At 34.2% G+C, this 21024-nt stretch overlaps 1 protein-coding gene across 1 annotated transcript in view; it reads right to left on the bottom strand.

Annotated features, from left to right (window-relative positions):
* Positions 1–5212: 5212 nt before the first annotated feature.
* LOC145674650 (uncharacterized) overlaps positions 5213–21024 on the bottom strand; it is a 28320-nt gene continuing 12508 nt past the window's right edge. The window contains exon 2 of the mRNA XM_081744870.1: positions 5213–7232. Within this exon, the coding sequence (XP_081600996.1) occupies positions 5984–7232 (1249 nt within the window). The 3' untranslated portion in view covers positions 5213–5983. The remainder of the gene's footprint in view (positions 7233–21024) is intronic.

Raw genomic sequence — 21024 nt, 5'->3', positions numbered from 1 at the left:
TCCTACAGAGGAATAATTTTACAAAAACTAAAACAAACTTTAGTCAGCTACTGTGAATAATTCTCCTTATCAATTACATATTATTATTATTACAATTATTATAGCTACTATGACTACTGTTACTATTATTAGTGCATTATGCTATCATCTCTTAGATTTGTGAACTTCGACAAAATATCTTGCCAGTCTTGAAATGAAAAGAAATTAAATCTTTGAGTTTTACGTCCCACGCTTATGCCGGTTAGGCTAAAGGAGACGGTGATGATGAGAAATAAATGAATGAAATGGTGGAATGAAGAAAGTGGGAGGAAACAGGAGAACCCCGAGGAAACCCACGCACATGGCGTTTGTCCACCACAAAGTTCATTTGGCGCGAGCTGGGATCGAACCAAGGACCCCATGCACCAGAGGTGAACGCTCTACCACTGAGACACCGCGGCCCCCTGCCAAACTCTTGGTACGTACAAAGTCTGTCATCTCTGTTAACATTTGTCTTAAGGAACGTATTATTGACGAATTTTTCGCACTTGTATGTGTTGCCATGTGTGTAACCTGACTACAAGTACAAGCATAATATTTTAGTAAATCGCGTCACATATCTTCTAATATATTTCCACTAACAAAATATGGAATTAAAGTAAACGCTTTTCACACTTTTGACACCCATTTTTTACCTGTATAGGATAACATGTCTCTCCGAGACTAAACTTCGACCAAATCATTCTTCATAATTTTGACACGCTCAATCCTCCAGATCTGTAATGATACAACTGTTGCCAAATATGAACTTGAATGAAATCCACCCTTCCCATTTAGAACGATTTACTTTCTTCATTCCGGTAGTAATATAATTCCCCTGTTTATTTTAGCATGTGCGTTGCAAAATTTGAGCTTCGTATTGACGATCTTTTCACGTGAGTCCTGCCGTATGTGAGATTTTCATCTGTATGTTAAAATGTCTTGGAATATTTGAAGGTAGAGCAAATCCTTTTCCACACTCATCGCATGTGAGAAAATTTTCACTTATGCATATTAAAATTTGTGCTGCCAAATATGAATGCGAAACAAATTCATCGCACAACACAAGTTTTACAACTGTGTATTTATATGTCTTCCCAACCTTGAATGCAAATTAAATCCCTTCCCATACTCTCGCTTGAATGAGAATTTTCAACTGTGTGTATCAAGATGTGTAACCGAACTTGAATGCCGACTAAATCACTTTCCACCTTCATTGCACGACTGAGGTTTTCTTGCTCTGAGGATTAACTTATGATTAGCTAAACCTGAAAATACCGTAAACCCTTTTCTACACTACTAACGTTTTTCTGCTGTGTGGATTAACCTGTGTCTTGGCAAACTTGAATGTTGACTAAATCCATTACCGCACTCTTGGCTAATGTGATGTCTTTCTCCTGTGTGATTTAACACGTGACTTGACAAGTGTGAACGTTGACTAAAAAATTACCACACTCTTCGCATGTGTGAGGATCTCACCTGTGTGTATTAACATATGTGTAGCAAAAGATGAGGCTTTTGTGAGGCTCTTCTCTTCTGTCAACATCATATAAAATCCTTTCAAATATTAGTAAGATTGACCCCATACACAGATGAAATTATTGGAGATTATCAGTGCGGATTTAGACGAAGTCGATTAACTATCGACCAAATATTTACCATTCGCCAAATACTCGAAAAAAAGTGGGAATACAATACCCCGGTACATCAACTATTTATTGATTTTAGAAAGGCGTACTACTCGGTTAGGAGAGAAACATTATACAACGTTCTTAGAGAATTTGGAATACCGAGAAAGCTAATTAAGATATGTGTAACCCCAGTTTTATGTCGTAGGGTCTCACAGACCCCAAGGAATCATAGGGCTCGATTATTTTCTTATTTTGATAGTTAAAACACAGTACGTTTCTGACATCTTCACAAATTCCATTTTACAGTTTATTTTATGACCATAACAAGTTTTCTTACCCCTAAGCCATAATTATTTGACTCAATTGTAAATAACCCTGCTTTTTCTGTGGGAGTCAGTTTGCTAATAGTTATGAAGAAATTTTAAATTATATTAACGACTCTTTCTGACAATTAACCTCGTGTAAAATGATTTCAAAATAGTTCGCACTTGTTTGTTGATGAGAGTGGCGGATCTAACCCGGGGCTGGGTGGCCCAGGCCCCACCAAATTTTTGAACGTCAAAAATAATTGAAGCTACTATTTATATATATTTTTCAAATGAAAATGGTTTGCGTAAACTCATGATATACCTATCATAGGCTGGAATCTGGTTGCCTCCAATCCCAAGTTTTACCTCCTAGATTTGTCACTGGTTGATGGTGCTAAGGGACTATAGCGATCTGTCTGTTGCAAGGGGGAAAGTACTAGGGAAAGACAATTTATATATTTGTCATTTTAACTTTTCTTTTACTCGAATAATCACTTAATGTTTCCACATAAGGCTGGTGGGAGAAAGTTTGTCTTCTTTCAGCGTATTTATGTGTGTTAGTTTACCACCAAATCGACCAAGCGGTCGTACCTCAGTTAGGCAAGTTAAATATCTTTCCCGGTATATTCCAAGGTATATTCATTTGTAGGTAGCACAGTCCTACTTTCTAGATTATCACTGGAAAATTGCTGAGTGACGTAATCATTGACAATCTAGAAGGTAGGAATGTGTTATCTACAAATGAATATACCTTGCATCCACTGGTGAAGTTATTTGAACGGATTAGGAATACGCCCATCCAGAATTTGACGCGTTCAAAGTAAACAGAAAGTTTGATCGTGTATAACAGATCTTAGTTGATTGCAATTTCTTCCAATCTGAGAAGAAAGAGTTAAGAATTTCTTCATTTGTCAGTGCGACCGCTGTTTTCGTTTTTCCTTGTAAGCAATCATTGTAGTGTAGTGTATCCTTAATTGGTTTTCCAAACAATCAGCTTTTCAGATGAAATTATTATGAAAAGAAATTATGTCACAGATGCGACTTAATCTAATTCTAAGGTTTCTTCGATTTGATGATAAAGAACACGCGCAAATAGACTGAAAGAAGACAAACTCCCCCCATCCGATTTGTTTGGGAATGTTTTCTTGCAAACTGTACGAATTATTATATACCAAATAATTGTGTAACAGTTGAACAACTGGTTACATTTCGTGGTCACAGCGGTTTCGTTCAATCTATGCCTAATAATCCAGATAAATATGGCATAAAAATATTTTAGTTATGTGATGCACTGAACTATTTTGCACTCAAAGGTTATGTATACGTAGGAAAGCAACCAGTAGGTACTGTAGAGAAGAATCTGGCTCAGAATGTTGTGAAGAAACTTTCATAACATTTGTTCAAAAGTGGAAGGAACATTACTATGAACAATTTATTTTACAAGTGTTGAACTTGCTCAGTACCTGCTAACTGCTGAATCTCACTCTCGTTGGAACGATGATGAACAACAAACGTGAATTCCCCGACATCATTCAACCTAGTAAATCTCGTAGTCTATTGAGATCTATCTTCGGATTCAACGGTGATCTAACGATCGTAAGCAAAGCTGTGATTTTTCCCAGCACCCAGCATCATGATACGGCTGTATCTGACACCGGTAAGAAAAAGCCAGATATAATTCTATATTATAACAAGACCAAAGGGATGGTGGATAAATTTCACCAAATGGTGAGAGAATTCACAACAAAACGGCGACTAAGAAGGTGACCATTAGCTGTGTTCTCAAATATGGTAGATGCTTCTGCGAATAATGCATCTATAATTTTAAAAATCCAGATTTATCGAATAAACTCAACACGAGGCTTAAATTTTATGCAGCATTGCCGAGGACATGGTAAAACCTCACATGCAGCGAAGATGCGAGATGTCAGCTTGGTTACCAAAATCAGTGACTGCTGCAATGAAACACTTCGGAGTCTCCAAAACTGAAAACACTTTAGCAATTTGAGCGTCATCTGCAAACAGAAGAAAGCGTTGTCACCTTTGTGATAGGAAGGACAGAAAAAGTAGACTAGTTTGTGAAAGATGCAACAAACATTTCTGTGCAAAGCACCAAGCACTTACTTGTGCAACATGTAAATAAACGTGAAAAAAGCTGAGTTCTCCTGTAAGAATGAGAAATAGGATGAAATGTACCAAATATGAAATTGTATTTTGTGCAATAATAAAGATTAAATTATAAAACAGATGAGGATTTGCATTTTAAATCAATATTAAGCTAAATAATAAAACGTTAGGTTAGGTTAGGTTAGAGGTCATTGTAAATGTTAACAGTAAGTTGTTAGCCGTTAGTTTCAACATAGATACAGTCTACGATATTATGTTAAGGTCAGTTAGTTTTGATTGTAAATTGTTAGTAGTCATATTCAATATAGATACAGTCTAAGATGGTCATTGTAAATTGTAATTGTAATGTGTTCGTAGTAATTTTCAATATAGATACAGTCTACGATATTCGGGTCTGTGAGACAACAAGACAAAAGAATACGACAAAATTTAAGACACAAAATAGGGGATAAATGAATCCCAAAGTTACAACCAGGTAGGAACAATTTCTGTCCACGAGCTTTAACATCGAAAATGGCCTGAAATAAGCAAATGCGTTGTCGCCACTATTATTTAACTTTTTGCTTGGACACGCTATAAGGAAAATCAAAATATCAACCAGTTCCGAGAGTTGAACGATATTCACCAGGTTATAGCATTAGCAAAGGATGTAAATGTGATAGAGGATGATAGGAGAACAATAGAAAGAAATGCAGAGATTTTATTAAACGGTTGCAGGGACGTAGGTTTAGAAGTAAATGCAGAGAAAACTAAATACAAGGAAGTGCGTCGTGACCGTAATACAGCAAGTTGTGGATGTCTTAAAACATTAAATAATACTTTTGATGAAGTAAAATAAAATGAAATCTTTGAGTTTTACGTCCCACAGTTATGCCGGTTAGTCTAAAGGAGACGGTGATGATGAGTAATGAATGAAATGGTGGAATGAAGAAAGTGGGAGGAAACGGGAGAACCCCGAGAAAACCCACGCACACGGTGTTTTGATGAAGTAGATAGTTTCAAATATCTAGGATCAATATTAACATACGAAACTCATATTCACGAATAAATTAATTGTCGACTCAAAGCAGGGAACTCGTGTTACTATTGGGTTCAAAATGTCTTCTCATCGCGAATTCTATCGAGGAATTTGAAGCTTAAAATATACAAAACGATAATCATGCCTGTTGTTCTGTATGGCTGCGAAACATGGTCGATTACTCCGAGGGAAGAACATAGACTGAAGGTATTTGAGAACAAGATCCTGAGAGGAATATTCCGACCCAAGAGGAACGGGAATGGGGAATGGCGGAAACTTCATAACGAGGAACTACATTATTTATACGGTTTGCCCAATATTGTTGGTGTCATCAAGTCTAGGAGGCTTAGATAGGCAAGTCATGTAGCTACAATGGAATAAAGTAGAAACACTCTCACAGTCTTAACTGGAAGACCAATCGGAAAACGACCACTAGGAAGACCTAGGAGCAGAGATTGGAATTCAAAGTAGAAACTGGATGCAGTTAGCTAAGGATAGAAGCCAGTGGAGAGCTTTTGTGAGCAAGGCATTCAACCTCCGGGTTCCATAGGCTATAGAGTTAGTTAGTTAGTATCCAAACATGATCTCACACTAAATCATGACACAACATTGATATTTGTGAGGTTTCTCTCCTGTGTGAATTAACATGTGATTAGCCAATCTTGAATGCACTCATATCCCTTGCGGCAGTTACCACATGTGTAACCCTTCCCTCCTGTGTGGTTTAACCGGTCTATAGCCAGACTTGAACGTACACTAAACTTCTTTCAACAATTTTGACATGTGTTAGGTTTTTCACCTGTGTGGATTATCATCTGACTTGACAAGCCTGAACGTAGTGTAAATCCCCTTTCACACTCCTTGCACTTGTGAGGATTTAATCATGTGTGGATTTTCATGTGTGTAGCCAAATTCGAACGTACTCTAAATCTTTTTCCACACTGTTCGCATGTGTGGCGTTTTTCTCCTGTGTGGATTAACATGTGTCTTGAAAGATTTGAAAGTTGAGTAAATCCCAAGTCACACTCTTTGCACTTGTGAGGTTTTTCTCCTGTATGGATTAACATGTGATTTGACAAGGTTGAACGTTGAGTAAATCCCTTTCCACATTTATTGCATGTGTGAGGCCTTTCTCCTTTGTGGATTAACATGTGTGTAGCCAAATTTGAACGTACTCTAAATCGCTTTCCACACTGTTCGCACGGGTGAGGTTTTTCTCCTGTGTGGATTAACATGTGTCTTGAAAAATTTGAACGCCTAGTAAATTCCTTGTCACATTCTTTGCACTTGTGAGGTTTTTCTCCAGTGTGGATTAACAAGTGGCTTGACAAGCTTGAACATTGACTAAATCTCTTTCCACACTCAGTGCATATGTGTGGTTTTTCCCCTTTGTGGATTAACATGTGTGTAGCCAAACTTGAACGAACTCTAAATCTCTTTCCACAGCCATTGCATGTGTGACGCTTATCTCCTGTGTGGATTAACATGTGTATAGCCAAAGTGGAACGTACTCTAAATCTCTTCCCACACTCTTGGCATGTATGAGGTCTTTCTCCAGTGTGAATTAGCATGTGACTTGACAAGTATGAACGTCGGCTAAATCCCCTACCACACTCTTTGCACGTGTGAGATTTCTCATTTGTATGTATCGTCATGTGTCTTGCCAGGTTTGAAGTTTGACTAAATCCCTTTCCACACTCTTGGCATGTGTGAGGTTTTTCTCCTGTGTGAATTAACATGTGACTTGACAAGTGTGAACGTAGACTAAATTTCTTTCCACATTTTTGGCATGTGTGAGGTTTTTCTCCTGTGTGGATTAACATGTGTTTAGTCAAATTTGAACGTACGCTATATCCCTTACCACACTGTTCGCACAGGTGGGATTTCTCAACTGTATGCATGGACTTACGACTCGACGAAGTTAAACTTTGGGTATTGCGTTTATCACATTTACGGTACGTATGACGCTTTTCACTTTTATGCGTTAACATATTACTTGCTAAACCTGACAGAATAATTCCTTTGCCGAATTGCTTCGTAATATCAGATTTGTCATCTGAATGAGAAATGGCTTCCTTTAATATAATACACGTATTCACTTCTCTGTGAAGATCATATTCATTGTAGAGCCTGGAACAAGTTCAATAAACAAAGAAACGTGAATATAGTTAACAAGTAACAACCAAAAGTTAAATCATACACTATATTTCGAGATAAAATTACCTTTTATTTTTGTTCTGTTACATGAATTATTGTACAAATATGGAACCGAGAAGTGTCGAGGTGGTTCCATATCTCTCTTTTCTCGAAATAAAAGCGTGTAATTTGCTTTACTATATCAAATTGTTCAATTATTTATATATACAATATCAGAGTTAAGTGCATACGAACATATGCATATGTTGTGCTATGGAATAAATGTTTCATTATTATCAGATCTATTATCACTAAAATATTTATATATCATTAACTTTTGTGTCACAAAATTTAACAATCGCAAGAACTTCTTCCAATTAACGCTACAAAAAAAAAAAAAAAAAAAAAAAAAAAAAGAGTGATGATCGCAAAGAAACAAAGGAAAGGTATAACAAGTTTTAAAATATTGCACAAAATATGTCATTTGAATCATTACACCAATTTCTACGTTTGGTTTTAATATAATCTGATCCTTTGAGATAGTAAACTTTAATACATAATACAATCTTTGCGTCTATTGATATATAGCAACGCGGTCACATCTGATTCATAATTAAGTCCTCTTATTAAGTATATACTTTTGAGAGGCGGCGAGTATTCAATTTCTTGTAATTTTTATCTGTTTATTTGAAATACGTGACTATGATTCCAGAAGTCCACGCTAAGGTAATGTGAACAAGCATTAGCACATTCGTCACCCTAATTAGATTAGTGGTATTGTACGTTTGTGCTTAAAAAAAAAAAATAATTTAAATTTCTAATAACCTGGTGTAATTCCATTCGGAGAAAAATAAAAATTCTATACTCGGTTTGGAACCATGCTATTACTTTTTTTAAAAAACAATGCCCGGGAGTGTTCCCGTCATCGTGAAACACTTTAGCCATTAGCGTTTTTTTTTTTTCATTAAAAGTTAAAATGGCGTTTAAAGATAAATGCTACACGATGATTAGCAAAAAATGCAAGAAATGAGTTATGCATCACATTACAGTGTTATGCGTCACATTACATAAGACAGGAAGCTGAACTGGATGAAATAAAATATGTAATATGTTGAGTGTCTATATTTAAGTGGCAATTTATCATGTAACGTTCATTCAAATGGTTATCATAAGGACGGGAAGAAAAATAAATTTTTACGTGAAACATTATATTTTTATGGGACTCTAGAGAGAGGACAGTTTCACACTAGCATTTTTACTTTGAAAAACTGTCGCGTGCACTAGCGTTTTGGGATATTCAACATTCAAGAGGGAGAGGATGAACAATCTTCATATCGTCGCACAAGAACCAGAGGAACGTAACTCCATTTTCGAAGGTATACAAGTCAGAAGACAAAAATATTGTTTTCTTAGAAAGATATGAATTTAATACAATGGTAATTGAGCTACATTACAGCAGACGATTGACAATAAGAACAGATGGCGTTCCGTTCCGTTTACACCAAGTGGGGCTTTCAAAATTGTGTCCAAACTTGAAGAAAACGAAAACCGCATTTTTGAAGTTACGTTCCTCTGGTTTTCATGCGACGATATTATATCTCGGTAAACAAGCTCGACATCTAGCTAATGTGGCATTAGCTGCGGAAATGAGATTTTACACTGCGGTTAGCCATACATGTATCTTAGCTAGAAAACTTCTTTTCTTCTTTTTTTACGTTACTGTCATTAGAAAGAAGATCCTACGTGTAAGAGAACAGATTTAAATTTTAGGCGAAAAGCAATGTATCTGACGAGTGGATTATGGTAGGGAGGTGAAATTTGTCATATAAAATCTCTACTCAATACCAGTGAGCAAGTGATCAACGCCCTACTACTTTAAAACGGGCAATTCCCGTAGATTTTTTTATATATAAATTTAACATATGATATAAAATTAATATGTAATGTATAGAACTCCATCATGTATTCTCTGATGCAGTTAAGTGATCACAATTTTCTAGCATACAAAAAATTTTAAGAAAACTACGTTTTCAACCGGATGTTGTGAAATTACCCTGTAAATCCATGTAATTTCAAATTAACTTATATACTTATATATATGTTTTAACACATGCAACGTCAAAAACAGCAAAAAAGCTTGTAGTATACGACTTAAGAATTAACTAATGGGAAGCAAACCATCTTCATTATTTCTTTTTCAAATAACGCCTTTATAGTTTTCGAACGTACCTCTTCCCTTATATGGAGCATTCTACTTCATGGCAAAAACATCGAGGAATCACTACTTCTTCCTCCGGAATTCGCATTAACATTACATGTTCCATTACCGCGTTACTACAGTAAGATAATCAAAGGAGAAGACTATAGGCACTCTTCACTAAGTATGTCTACGTAGTTTTAAAGGCATTATACGTAATATATCTATTTTTTAAACACAATCTTGACGGAACAAAAAATTATATAATACTATATGCCTAATATTAACATAAACACTGGACATTTATAAACCTTTACAACATAATACAACATGTAATGGAATTCGCATTAACATTACATTTTCCATTACCGCGTTACTACAGTAAGATAATCAAAGGAGAAGACTATAGGCACTCTTCACTAAGTATGTCTACGTAGTTTTAAAGGCATTATACGTAATATATCTATTTTTTAAACACAATCTTGACGGAACAAAAAATTATATAATACTATATGCCTAATATTAACATAAACACTGGACATTTATAAACCTTTACAACATAAAAACTACAAAAGTAATTTATACTTAACCCGAGAAAGCCTATGCTAATTTTCAGCTTAAAAGCCACAAGAGGTGCCTCTGAGGCTCCCTGCTGCATATACAAGCTACCTGAACTCACAGCGACCATTTGTATTTTCCGTCATTAATAGGAAAGGCTAGTCACTACATTGCTATGAAATCCTTTGTCAATAGTAATAAACAATGAACAGGATCAAATATTTAGAAAAGTGCATACTTCAATAGGAGCCTCAGAGGCACCCCTTTGGCCTTTACGTTAGTATACAAAATTACGCTATTCCTTCTGAAGTAAAAACTTGCTTAGGAAACGCAATCAGAGGGTGCATTACAAAGAGATAGAAGAATATTAGGGCACAGGACACGCGACGAAATATCTATTAAGAATAATGGGATTAAAATTGAACAGGGTGCCTCCGAGACACCCCATGGATAGTGATGGGCAGTGGGAATATTCTCGGTGGGAAGGAATTTAAAAAATGGGAATGTTCACGGGATTTTTCCTGGCCTATAAATTCACGGGAAGGAGTTTATTTCCATTTCTTTACTTTGCCTTCCAAATTATAATAACCCTACGACTAATTACATTATTTTAACATACTATGATTTACTTCTAGGTATTAAAGAATTTTGAGCTTAAAAAAATTTAAAATTCTTTGACTGTACTTTATATAACTAATAATATGAGTTTTAAGTTCCATTTTCATGTGCACTGAAAAGTACGACAGATGTTTAGTATTGGGGGTCAAAACTAGTTAATAGTGGTGTTCAAGTGGTCAAGAAAATATCGAAAACAATGTGCCATGCGGGTTCTACCCCACCTCCACTCGCTAACGCTCGCTCATCAATGCTGTCTGAATTTAATGTCTGTAACGTACTTTAACCTATGAAACCAAAAAACAACCGCATCGGATTAGAATAACGCAAAAAGTATGTGCAAAAACTGGCCCGCCAAAGCTAAACAATAGCCAAATTAGCAAAGTACTAATACAAACGATGAAAGGAACCATTTTGTAAAGTAATGTAGAATTACGTAGAAATAGAGATCAAGTACTATTAATACTCCCTGAACCACTGTTAGTAATAGACGTCAGTCTGTCTTCTCTCTCTGACTCGAATTTCTGAAAAGGTACTCGGACTTCTCTTACATGTGAATTATCGCATGAAATTTCGAGAAATAGGTAGCAAGAAAGGTCGTGTGTGGCAATGTTAAATGCTAAATTATAAACATAAGAAAGTATCTTGCAAATATTGTGAACGTACATATTTATGCGCAAATGTTGACAAAATGGAGAGACATGTGTCTTCTGGCAGTTACCCAACCTATTTTGTTTATAACATTTAAAAATTTAATATGTATATAACAGTAGTAGAATCAAGTTTAGAAAATCCACTTACATGTAAATTTAAACTTTTTAGCGCTTTGAAAGAATGTGGACTTACTATACCATTTTTGAAACATATTTATATTCATAGAACATATTGTAAATAAATATCCATTTATGCGTACTCTCTAATTATAATAAAATATTAATAACATAACATCGTTCAGAATATACATTTTAAAGACTCCTCTGGGGACAACAGTAATGATATACTGTGTTAAACAAATTTAACTTTGAAATTATAATATAGTAATATAATGCAATTTTATTTCTGATTGTATATAAATTCCCAGAAAGTTTGCATTTTTGGAAATCTTCTCGGGAATATTCCCGAAAAATATATCTTCCCGGGAACTTACCCAACTACCCTTGGGCCTTTACGTCAATATAAAAATAACGCTATTTTTTCTGAAGTAAAATACGAAAAAAAAATCATTCACCAAATGACTAACGAAACCCGAAGTTCCAAACCTCATTAATTTAACTTCTCGACAGAATACCATTCTACACTAAACCATGCAAATTTGCATTATTATCACTACTCTTAGAGTATCGTATCGTATAATATTATCCTTTTCTTTTTGACCTACTAACCTTCACAAGAAATTTACAGTTCCCCTGCATATTACTAACAAGAGTGACGTGACCCGTCAATCGTAGACATATCGATTTAGTTATATGTGTAAAAATATGTAATGTCTTCCTATTGTAAATATTAACTATATATAACAACGTAAATTTTCTTTTAGTTCATATCACGCTAAGTAAGTTAATCAAAATTTAGCGAGTCTTTTTCCTGCGTGTTAATAAGCACCTTTAACCGTTTCAGCTCTCACGTACACAACTGTACACATAGAGTCACCAATATATCCAATATCAACAAAACACGCACAATTGTGCAGGTTACTTTTTCCGAAAGCTACTAGTTTAAAAAAGAAAACTAAACCACATTTATGAGGATCCGTAGATCATACTAGATTAGTAAAAACCTTTTCTGTTTCCTTTCTTTTTTAAAAAAAGAAAGTTGTACGAATGGAAATGGATATCCTCGGTAGGCAAAGAATCGGTTTAGAGCAGCATTATTTACGGCGAATCCGCCTCAAATTCATTGTACTAGTATTGTTCCTAGGTAGGGAATAGCTGATAATAGATTTGTAATGACTGTTGCCCCGCAGAAAGATATTTGACCTCAAGGTAAGACGTAACCTACGAAGGCAGTTGCTATTACTAGTAGTAAAATAGCAACCCCGACTCTTCAAGTGTGGAGATAAAGATAAGAGCCGTAGTATATTCCTCGGCCGACGTGTAAATAAAGACAAATGAAGAAGAAGGATGCCCCGTTAGCATGTAGAGTACGTAGAAGCCACCCAAAATTTACATCTCGACAAATGTGAGTTACTCTGTTGAAGGCTAATTCAATACTTGATACATAATGTATTGCCAGGAATAGGCCCGTAGCAATTTGAATAATTAAACATAAGCCAAGGAGAGAACCAAAGTTTCACCAATATGAAATGTTAATAGGTGCTGGAAGATCTACTAAGGCATTATTAGCAATTTTAAAAAGGGGATCATGTAAGTGAATTGGCGTTGACATATGTCTTGGAAGGCCGAAGAGAGCCTTGGTATAATGAAGTAAGTTTTACTACTGCAATTAATGTAATAAATAAGTATGTTGCTAATATAATAGTATTTATTAAGATTGATGTTATATAAAATTTTATACTGGGGATTTCTTGGTAGTTAGTTACATACTGATGAGGATCTGGTAGTGAAATTATGTTCGGGAGTAGAAGAGGGTCAATAATTGTTATAAGAATTAAGAGGAGTGGAACGAGGAAAATTATTAGGAAAAGGTTAGGGGTTAAAGTGAATATTTCATTTGATGCTAGTCTTGTAACATAAATAAATAAAACTAACATACCTTCTAGGAAAACTAAGAAGAGAATATAAGAAAATCAAGGCGATTATCTTATAGTTGAAATAGTTAAACAGGTAGTAATAGTGTTGACAATAAGTATTAGTCCTATTGATAGGGGGTGGGGTATTTGAATTAGAATTAATCCTAAAACTACTAAAATTATAAGTAATATCCAGGTTATTTTAATTTCAAGAGGTAGTTTATTAAAATATTAGTTTTGGGGACTAAAGATAAGTTCATACTTTCTCTTGATGCTTTTAGAATATTATTCATTAATGGTTTACAAGACCAATGTTTTAATTAAACTATAAAAGCTTATGAAAATATTATTTATTTTGTTTTCTAGTTTTTTTTTAGTTATTTTAGGAATAGCTTGTGTTGTTACTCAGCGTAAGCATTTACTGATGGTTTTATTAAAACTTGAATTTATTGTGTTGATAAGTTTTTTACTTCTATCTTATTCCTTAGGTAGTTTGTATGTTGAAAATTATTTTTGTTTGTTATTTTTTATTTTTAGTGTTTGCGAGGGTAGTTTAGGCTTGTCAATTTTAGTGTCTATTGTTCGAACCCACAGGGGTGATTATTTGAATTCTTTAGTTGTATTACGATGTTTAAATATTTAATATTTATGTTGTTTTTAATACCTTTAGGTTTTGACTTTAAATTATGGTGAGTTGTTCAGTTTTGTCTTATGAGAGTTTGCTTTTTATTTATAATAGGAAATAGTATAGGACTAATTGCTTGGGAGGTGGGCTATTACTTATGGAGAGATAGTTTGAGATATTCATTGATTTTGTTGAGTATTTGAATTGTTATTCTTATAATTATGGGTAGAGAAGGTGTGTTGAGAAGTTCATTTTATAGCACGAGTTTTATTAGTTTAGTTTTATTATTACTTGTATTACTTTATTTGATATTTTCTTCTTCTAGATTTTGTTTTTGAAGGTTCATTAATTCCTACACTATTTTTAATTTTAGGTTGGGGCTATCAGCCCTAACGAGTGCAGGCAGGCATATACTTATTGTTTTATACTTTGTTTGCTTCATTACCACTTCTGATTGGTATTTTTTGTTTGGAATATATTAAGGGCAGCTTATTGATGGTTAATATGAGAAGTGTAATAGATTTAGGAATTACATATTATATGTGATATTTTGCTTTAGTTTTTGCTTTTTTAATTAAAATGCCTATGTTTTTAGTTCATCTTTGATTACCTAAGGCACACGTTGAAGCGCCCGTAAGTAGTTCAATAATTTTGGCGGGAGTTTTATTGAAATTAGGGGAGTATGGACTACTACGAATTATATATTTTATAGAAAATATGGCTGTAAATATAAATTTAATTTGATTTGGTATTAGAGTGTTAGGTATTTGATCGGTTAAAATAGTATGCTTACGACAAGTTGATGTAAAGTCTTTAATTGCTTACTCTTCTGTTGCTCATATAGGCTTAGTGTTCATGGGATTAGTAACGATGGGATTATGAGGATTTAGAGGTACACTTACATTAATAATTGCTCACGGGCTATGTTCTTCAGGATTATTTTGCCTTGCAAATATTTCTTATGAACGTTTAGGAAATCGAAGATTGTTAATTAATCGAGGAATACTATCTTTTATACCGAACTTAGGGCTGTGATGATTTTTACTAAGAATTGCTAATATAGCTGCTCCACCAACATTAAATTTATTAGGAGAAATTAGTCTGTTAAATAGAATTGTTGGTTGATCTTGGTTGAGTATATTAGGCTTAGCTTTACTTTCTTTTTTAGAGCTGCTTATAGATTATATTTATATTCATACACGCAACATGGAATACCTTATTCTAATTTATATTCTTGTTGAGGAGGAAGTGTGCGAGAATATTTATTATTAGTATTACACTGATTGCCTTTAAATTTATTAATCTTTTTTGCGGGGCCGAGATTTCTATGATTGTAGTTGCTTGAGTAGTTTAGAATAAAATTTTAGTTTGTGCAACTAAGGAAGGTTTAATTACCCTTAAGCCATGGTTTGACCTTTTTCAATTTGTGACTAGATTTGCCTTTTAAGTGTTTTTTTTTTATTTATAATAGGCTTGAGTTTTTTTTAATTAATAGATATAGTGTATTTATTGAGTGAGAAATTATTATTTTTTTAATAGAAATAAAATTATTATGACTCTTCTATTTGATTGAATATCGTTTATATTTATAAGATTCATGCTTTATATTTCTAGAATAGTAATTTATTACAGTGAACAATATATAGGATCTGAACGATATCTTAATCGGTTTATTATACTTGTATTAATATTTCTTCTTTCAATAATTTTGTTAATTGCTTCTCCTAATTTAATTAGAATCCTCCTTGGGTGGGACGGGTTAGGATTAATATCATATTGCTTAGTTATTTACTATGAAAATGTGCGGTCTTATGATGCTGGTATGTTAACCGCCCTTTCCAATCGTATTGGAGACGTTACAATTTTATTGGCCATTGCTTGAATATTGAATTATGGAAGCTGAAATTATGTCTTTTATTTGCATAGAGTTTTAAATAATAATAATAAGATAGTAATTATTTCTAGTTTGATTATTTTGGCAGCAATAACAAAAAGTGGACAAATTCCTTTTTCCGCATGATTGCCAGCAGCAATGGCTGCCCCTACACCAGAATCAGCATTAGTTCATTCTTCTACACTTGTGACTGCTGGAGTTTACTTGCTAATTCGTTTTAGAGACGTTTTATTAAGTGTTTATGCGGGAGATATGTTACTTTTATTGTCAGGTTTGACAATTTTTATGGCTGGTATTGGTGCTAATTATGAATATGATTTAAAGAAGATTATTGCTCTATCTACATTAAGCCAGCTTGGTCTTATAATAATAATTTTGTCTATAGGATTTCCTGTATTAGCTTTTTTTTATCTATTAACACATGCTTTATTTAAAAAAGCACTACTTTTTTTGAGTGCATGAGCAATTATTCACGGTGTGGGGGACACACAAGATATTCGTAGAATAGGGGCACTTGTAAGTCAAATACCTTTTACTTTGTCTTGTTTAAATGTAGCTAACTTGGCTTTATGTGGGATACCATTTTTAGCTGGGTTTTATTCTAAGGACTTAATTTTGGAAATTTCTTCCTTGTCTTTAATTAATGTAGTTAGCTTTTTCTTATTGTTTTTTTTTTTCTACAGGCCTAACTGTATGTTATTCAGTACGTTTAAGATTTTATTTAACAGGCAAGGGCTTTGGGGGTGTTAATATTCATTCTATTAGTGATAATGAAGGTTGAATTATATGCAAGGGAATATTAGGATTAGTAGTGATGGCAATTTTAGGAGGGGCAATATTGAGTTGATTGATTTTTCCTACTGTTAATTGTGTTGTTTTACCTTTATATCTAAAAATAGGTGCTCTGCTTGTAAGTGCGGTAGGTTTGTGAGTTGGTATCTTATTATCAAGTTATTCTATTGGGCAGTCTTTAATGTGTATGAATTTTTATTTTAATTCTACAATAATAGGAAGTATATGATTTTTACCTTATTTATCAACAAATTATATTATTAAATTACCTTTATATGTAGGGGCAGTATATTATAATAATATTGATCAAGGGTGAAGAGAATGTCTTGGCGCTCAGGACATGTATAATAGTTTTAAGGATGATTCAATGTTAATCCAGCAATCACAGGACAATTTATTTAAAATTTATTTATTATTTTTTTTTAATTTTTACAATTTTCCTTTGTTTCTTTATATTTGTGTATTTAGGTAGCTTATATTGAAAGCATAGTATTGAAGATACTAAAAAGAGTTATACTCCCTAAATAATACTCCCTGAGAAAAGCACTCTCCTTTTTACCTCGAAAAGGTAATGTAATATTTATACTAAGGGGGTTATAGTCATTTTATATTAAGAGATGTTAACGGTCTAATCCGCTAAAGATAAAAGTTAGCAGCTTCTTCTTGATTATTCACATCTCCTTAGTTAAGGCATAGAATCCCAATAGTATCATTAAAAGTGAAATGCCTCTTTTTGGCTTCAACTAAGCAAGTAGGGGCCGAGAGGACCCGAAGTTCAGGTCGAAACTGAGTGCAGTTGTTTGCTTCCTAGTTGTGAGATAAGTTGACAACAACACCTTTTGGATGCAACCCAAATACTTTATTTAACTATTATCCCATTTCATGTTTAATCGGCCCATGTTAGGGATCCTTGATTTCATTCATGTTAAAGACCCATTAGGAGGATTACTAAGAACGTTAGTCTTACGAGAGATCAGGATAGTGTATTAGTGTTGTTAATGGTAATTGTTATTGGGAGTAGAAGGGCAATTTCTACATCGAAGATGAGGAAAATTACTGCAATGAGGAAGAATCGTAGAGAAAAGGAAATTCGGGCTGATGATTTAGGATCGAATCCGCACTCAAAGGGGGAATTCTTATCTCGATCATTAATAACATTCTTGGAAAGAAGAGTTGAAATAGCTATAACGATTAAGCAAATAATAATAGTTAATAGACCAGTTGTTAAAACTGTATTAATTGCCTATTTAATTTAAGTGATCCTTTTGATTGGAAGTCAAATATACTATATATATATTAAATAGGCTAACCTCCTCATCAATAAATAGAAATATAAAGGAATAATCATACTACATCTACAAAGTGTCAGTATCAGGCGGCGGCCTCGAATCCGAAGTGGTGAGTAGGAGAAAAATGTGATAGAAGGTGACGTAATAAACAAGTGGCTAGAAATGTGGAACCAATAATAACGTGAACACAATGGAAGCCTGTTGCTATAAAGAATGTTGAACCATAAAAGGCATCTGCGATGGTGAATGGGGCTTTATAATATTCGTATGCCTGCAGGGCAGTGAAGTATAGACCTAGGAGGATTGTAAGTAGTAGGCCCTGTGTGGCTTGAGTGTGGTTACCTTTTATTAATAAGTGATGAGCTCATGTTACAGTGACTCCTGAGGCTAGTTAAATTGCAGTATTGAGAAGGGGGATGTGTATTGGATTGAATGGTACGATTCCTGCGGGAGTTCAGAAGGATCCAATTTATACTGCTGGTGCTAGTCTACTATGGAAGAAGGCCCAAAAAAAAAAATGAAACAAAAAAGAATACTTCAGAAATAATGAATAAGATTATACCTCACCGAAGGCCTAATGTAGCTTGTATAGTGTGTAATCCTTTATACGTTCCTTCTCGGCTTAAATCTCGTCATCATTGAATTATAGTTAGTAATGTAATTAGTATGACGAGGAGGAATAGGGAGGGGTCATACTGGTGGAATCACTTAGTGAGACCTGCGGTTGTAATTAAGGCTCCTAGAGCTCCAGTAAGTGGTTAGGGGCTTTGATCAACAAGGTGGTAAGGATGATTTTGTGGTGTTGACATAAGTAACTTCTCTTGAATATAGTGTGACTAGGACTGCAAATACATAGGATTGAATTACCGCGACGGCAGATTCTAATATTAGGAGGGTAATCTGTCCAATTATTAATAATGAAAGTATGGAGAGGGATAAAGAAGGGCCTGTATTACCTAATAAAGTTAAAAGTAGATGACCTGCAATTATGTTTGCTATTAGTCGAACAGCTAGGGTTCCGGGCCGGATAATGTTACTAATTATTTCAATGCACACTATGAATGGTACAAGAGGGGCCGGAGTTCCAGAAGGAACGAGATGGGCAAATATATGTTGAGTGTGATTAATTCAGCCGTAGATTATGAAACTTATTCAAAGGGGAAGAGCCAGGGTTAATGTAAAGGCTAAGTGACTAGAGCTGGTAAATACATAAGGGAATAGACCTATAAAATTATTGAACAAGATGAAGGAGAATAAGGAAATAAATAAGAAGGTTCTTCCTTGGTGACTAGTAGGACCGAGATTAGTTTTAAATTCCTTATGAAGAGTTAGGGTAATTTTATGTCATTAAATGTTTGATCGTCCTGGTAAAAATCAAAATGGAATTGGAATAATTAGAAGTCCAATTACTGTTCTAAGTCAGTTAAATGGTATGGTTATAATTGAAGTAGAGGGGTCAAAGGTTGAAAAAAGGTTTGTTATCACTTTTAATTTATAGGTGTTTTTTTTTAAATATTAGTACTGTCTAAACTAGGATGGGGTGTATTTGAGTTAAAATATATAATAGATGCAAATAGAAGGTAGCATAAAGAGAATATAATAAATAGTATGAGTCATTTTAGGGGGGATATTTGTGGAATAGAAAAGTACTATTGAGTAGTAATTTAAGCTTGACATGCTTACGTTATAATTTAACTAATTTTTCCCATTGGAAGTAATTGTATTTACTATCTTTTGGTTTAAGAGACCATTGGTTACTTTCAGCCATCCAATGAAAGTTCTTGTATTATTTTTGTTATTCAGTTAATAAATACTGAATGAGGGCAGACTTCAACAACAATTGTTATAAAACTGTGATTCGCGCCACAGATTTCTGAACACTGACCGAAGAATAAGCCTGTACGTGTAATATTAGCTGCTACTTGATTTAAATGTCTTGCGGTAGCATCTGCTTTAATTCCAAAGGCGGGCATAGCCCATGAGTGAAGAACATCGGCAGCGGTAATTAAGATACGAATATCAATGTTAACAGGTAATACAATACGATTGTCTACATCTAGTAAACGAAATGAATTAGGATTTATTTCATTGATATGCATTATATAAGAATCAAATTCTGTTAAGGAGAAGTCAGAATATTCATAACTTCAGTATCATTGATGCCCAATTATTTTAAGGGTGATTGCTGGTTGATGAATTTCGTCTAGTAAGTATAGGAGTCGTAAAGATGGAAGGGCGATAAAGATTAGTGTAATAGCAGGCAAGATTGTTCAAATGTTTTTAAAGTTTGCCCTTCTAATAAATTACGGTTAATATATGTGTTTGGTAAGAGGGAGGCTAGTAGATAGCCTACAAGGACTGTAATTATAGTTACAATGAGTGTTGTATGATCACGAAAAAATACTATTTGTTCTATTACGGGGGATGCTGCATCTTGAAGACCTAGCTGATTTCAAATGGCCATTTCTAAGGAAGATGATTATTCTTATATTTGGGGCTTAGGCCCAGTGCACTTATCTGCCACTTTAGAAGTTTGTTAATAAGGGGAGTTCTGCATAACTATGTTCTGCAGGTGGTAGATTCTGAAATCATTCTAAGGATGTTGTTTGTTGGTCTGAAAAGATTACTGGTTGAGCTCTTGCAAAGGCTTCTCATATAATAATTACAAGTACTAGGACGGCCACGAAGGAGAGGAATGAACCGATACTTGATACTATATTTCATATAGTGTAGGCGTCTGGGTAATCTGAATACCGACGAGGCATTCCTCTTAGACTTAAGAAATGTTGAGGGAAGAATGTAATATTTACTCCTATAAATATTACTAAGAATTGAATTTTTAATCATGTGGGATTTATCGTTGTTCCTCTAAATAGGGGGAATCAATGGATAAGTTCTGCTATGATAGCAAATACAGCACCTATAGATAATACGTAATGAAAATGCGCTACCACATAATAAGTGTAGTGTAGAACAATATCTAAAGATGAATTTGCTAGCACAACTCCTGTGAGACCTTCTACAGTAAATAAGAAAATGAAGCCTAAAGTTGAAAAAATTTAAGGTGAGTAAGTTATTTGTGCTCCATGAAGTGTAGCAATTCATCTGAATACCTTAATTCCTGTTG

This window comes from Thermobia domestica, chromosome 17 (assembly GCF_964235325.1).
Source record: "Thermobia domestica chromosome 17, izTheDome1.hap1.1, whole genome shotgun sequence".
Taxonomy (NCBI): Eukaryota; Metazoa; Arthropoda; class Insecta; order Zygentoma; family Lepismatidae; genus Thermobia; species Thermobia domestica.
This window is presented reverse-complemented; position numbering and strand designations above follow the sequence as displayed.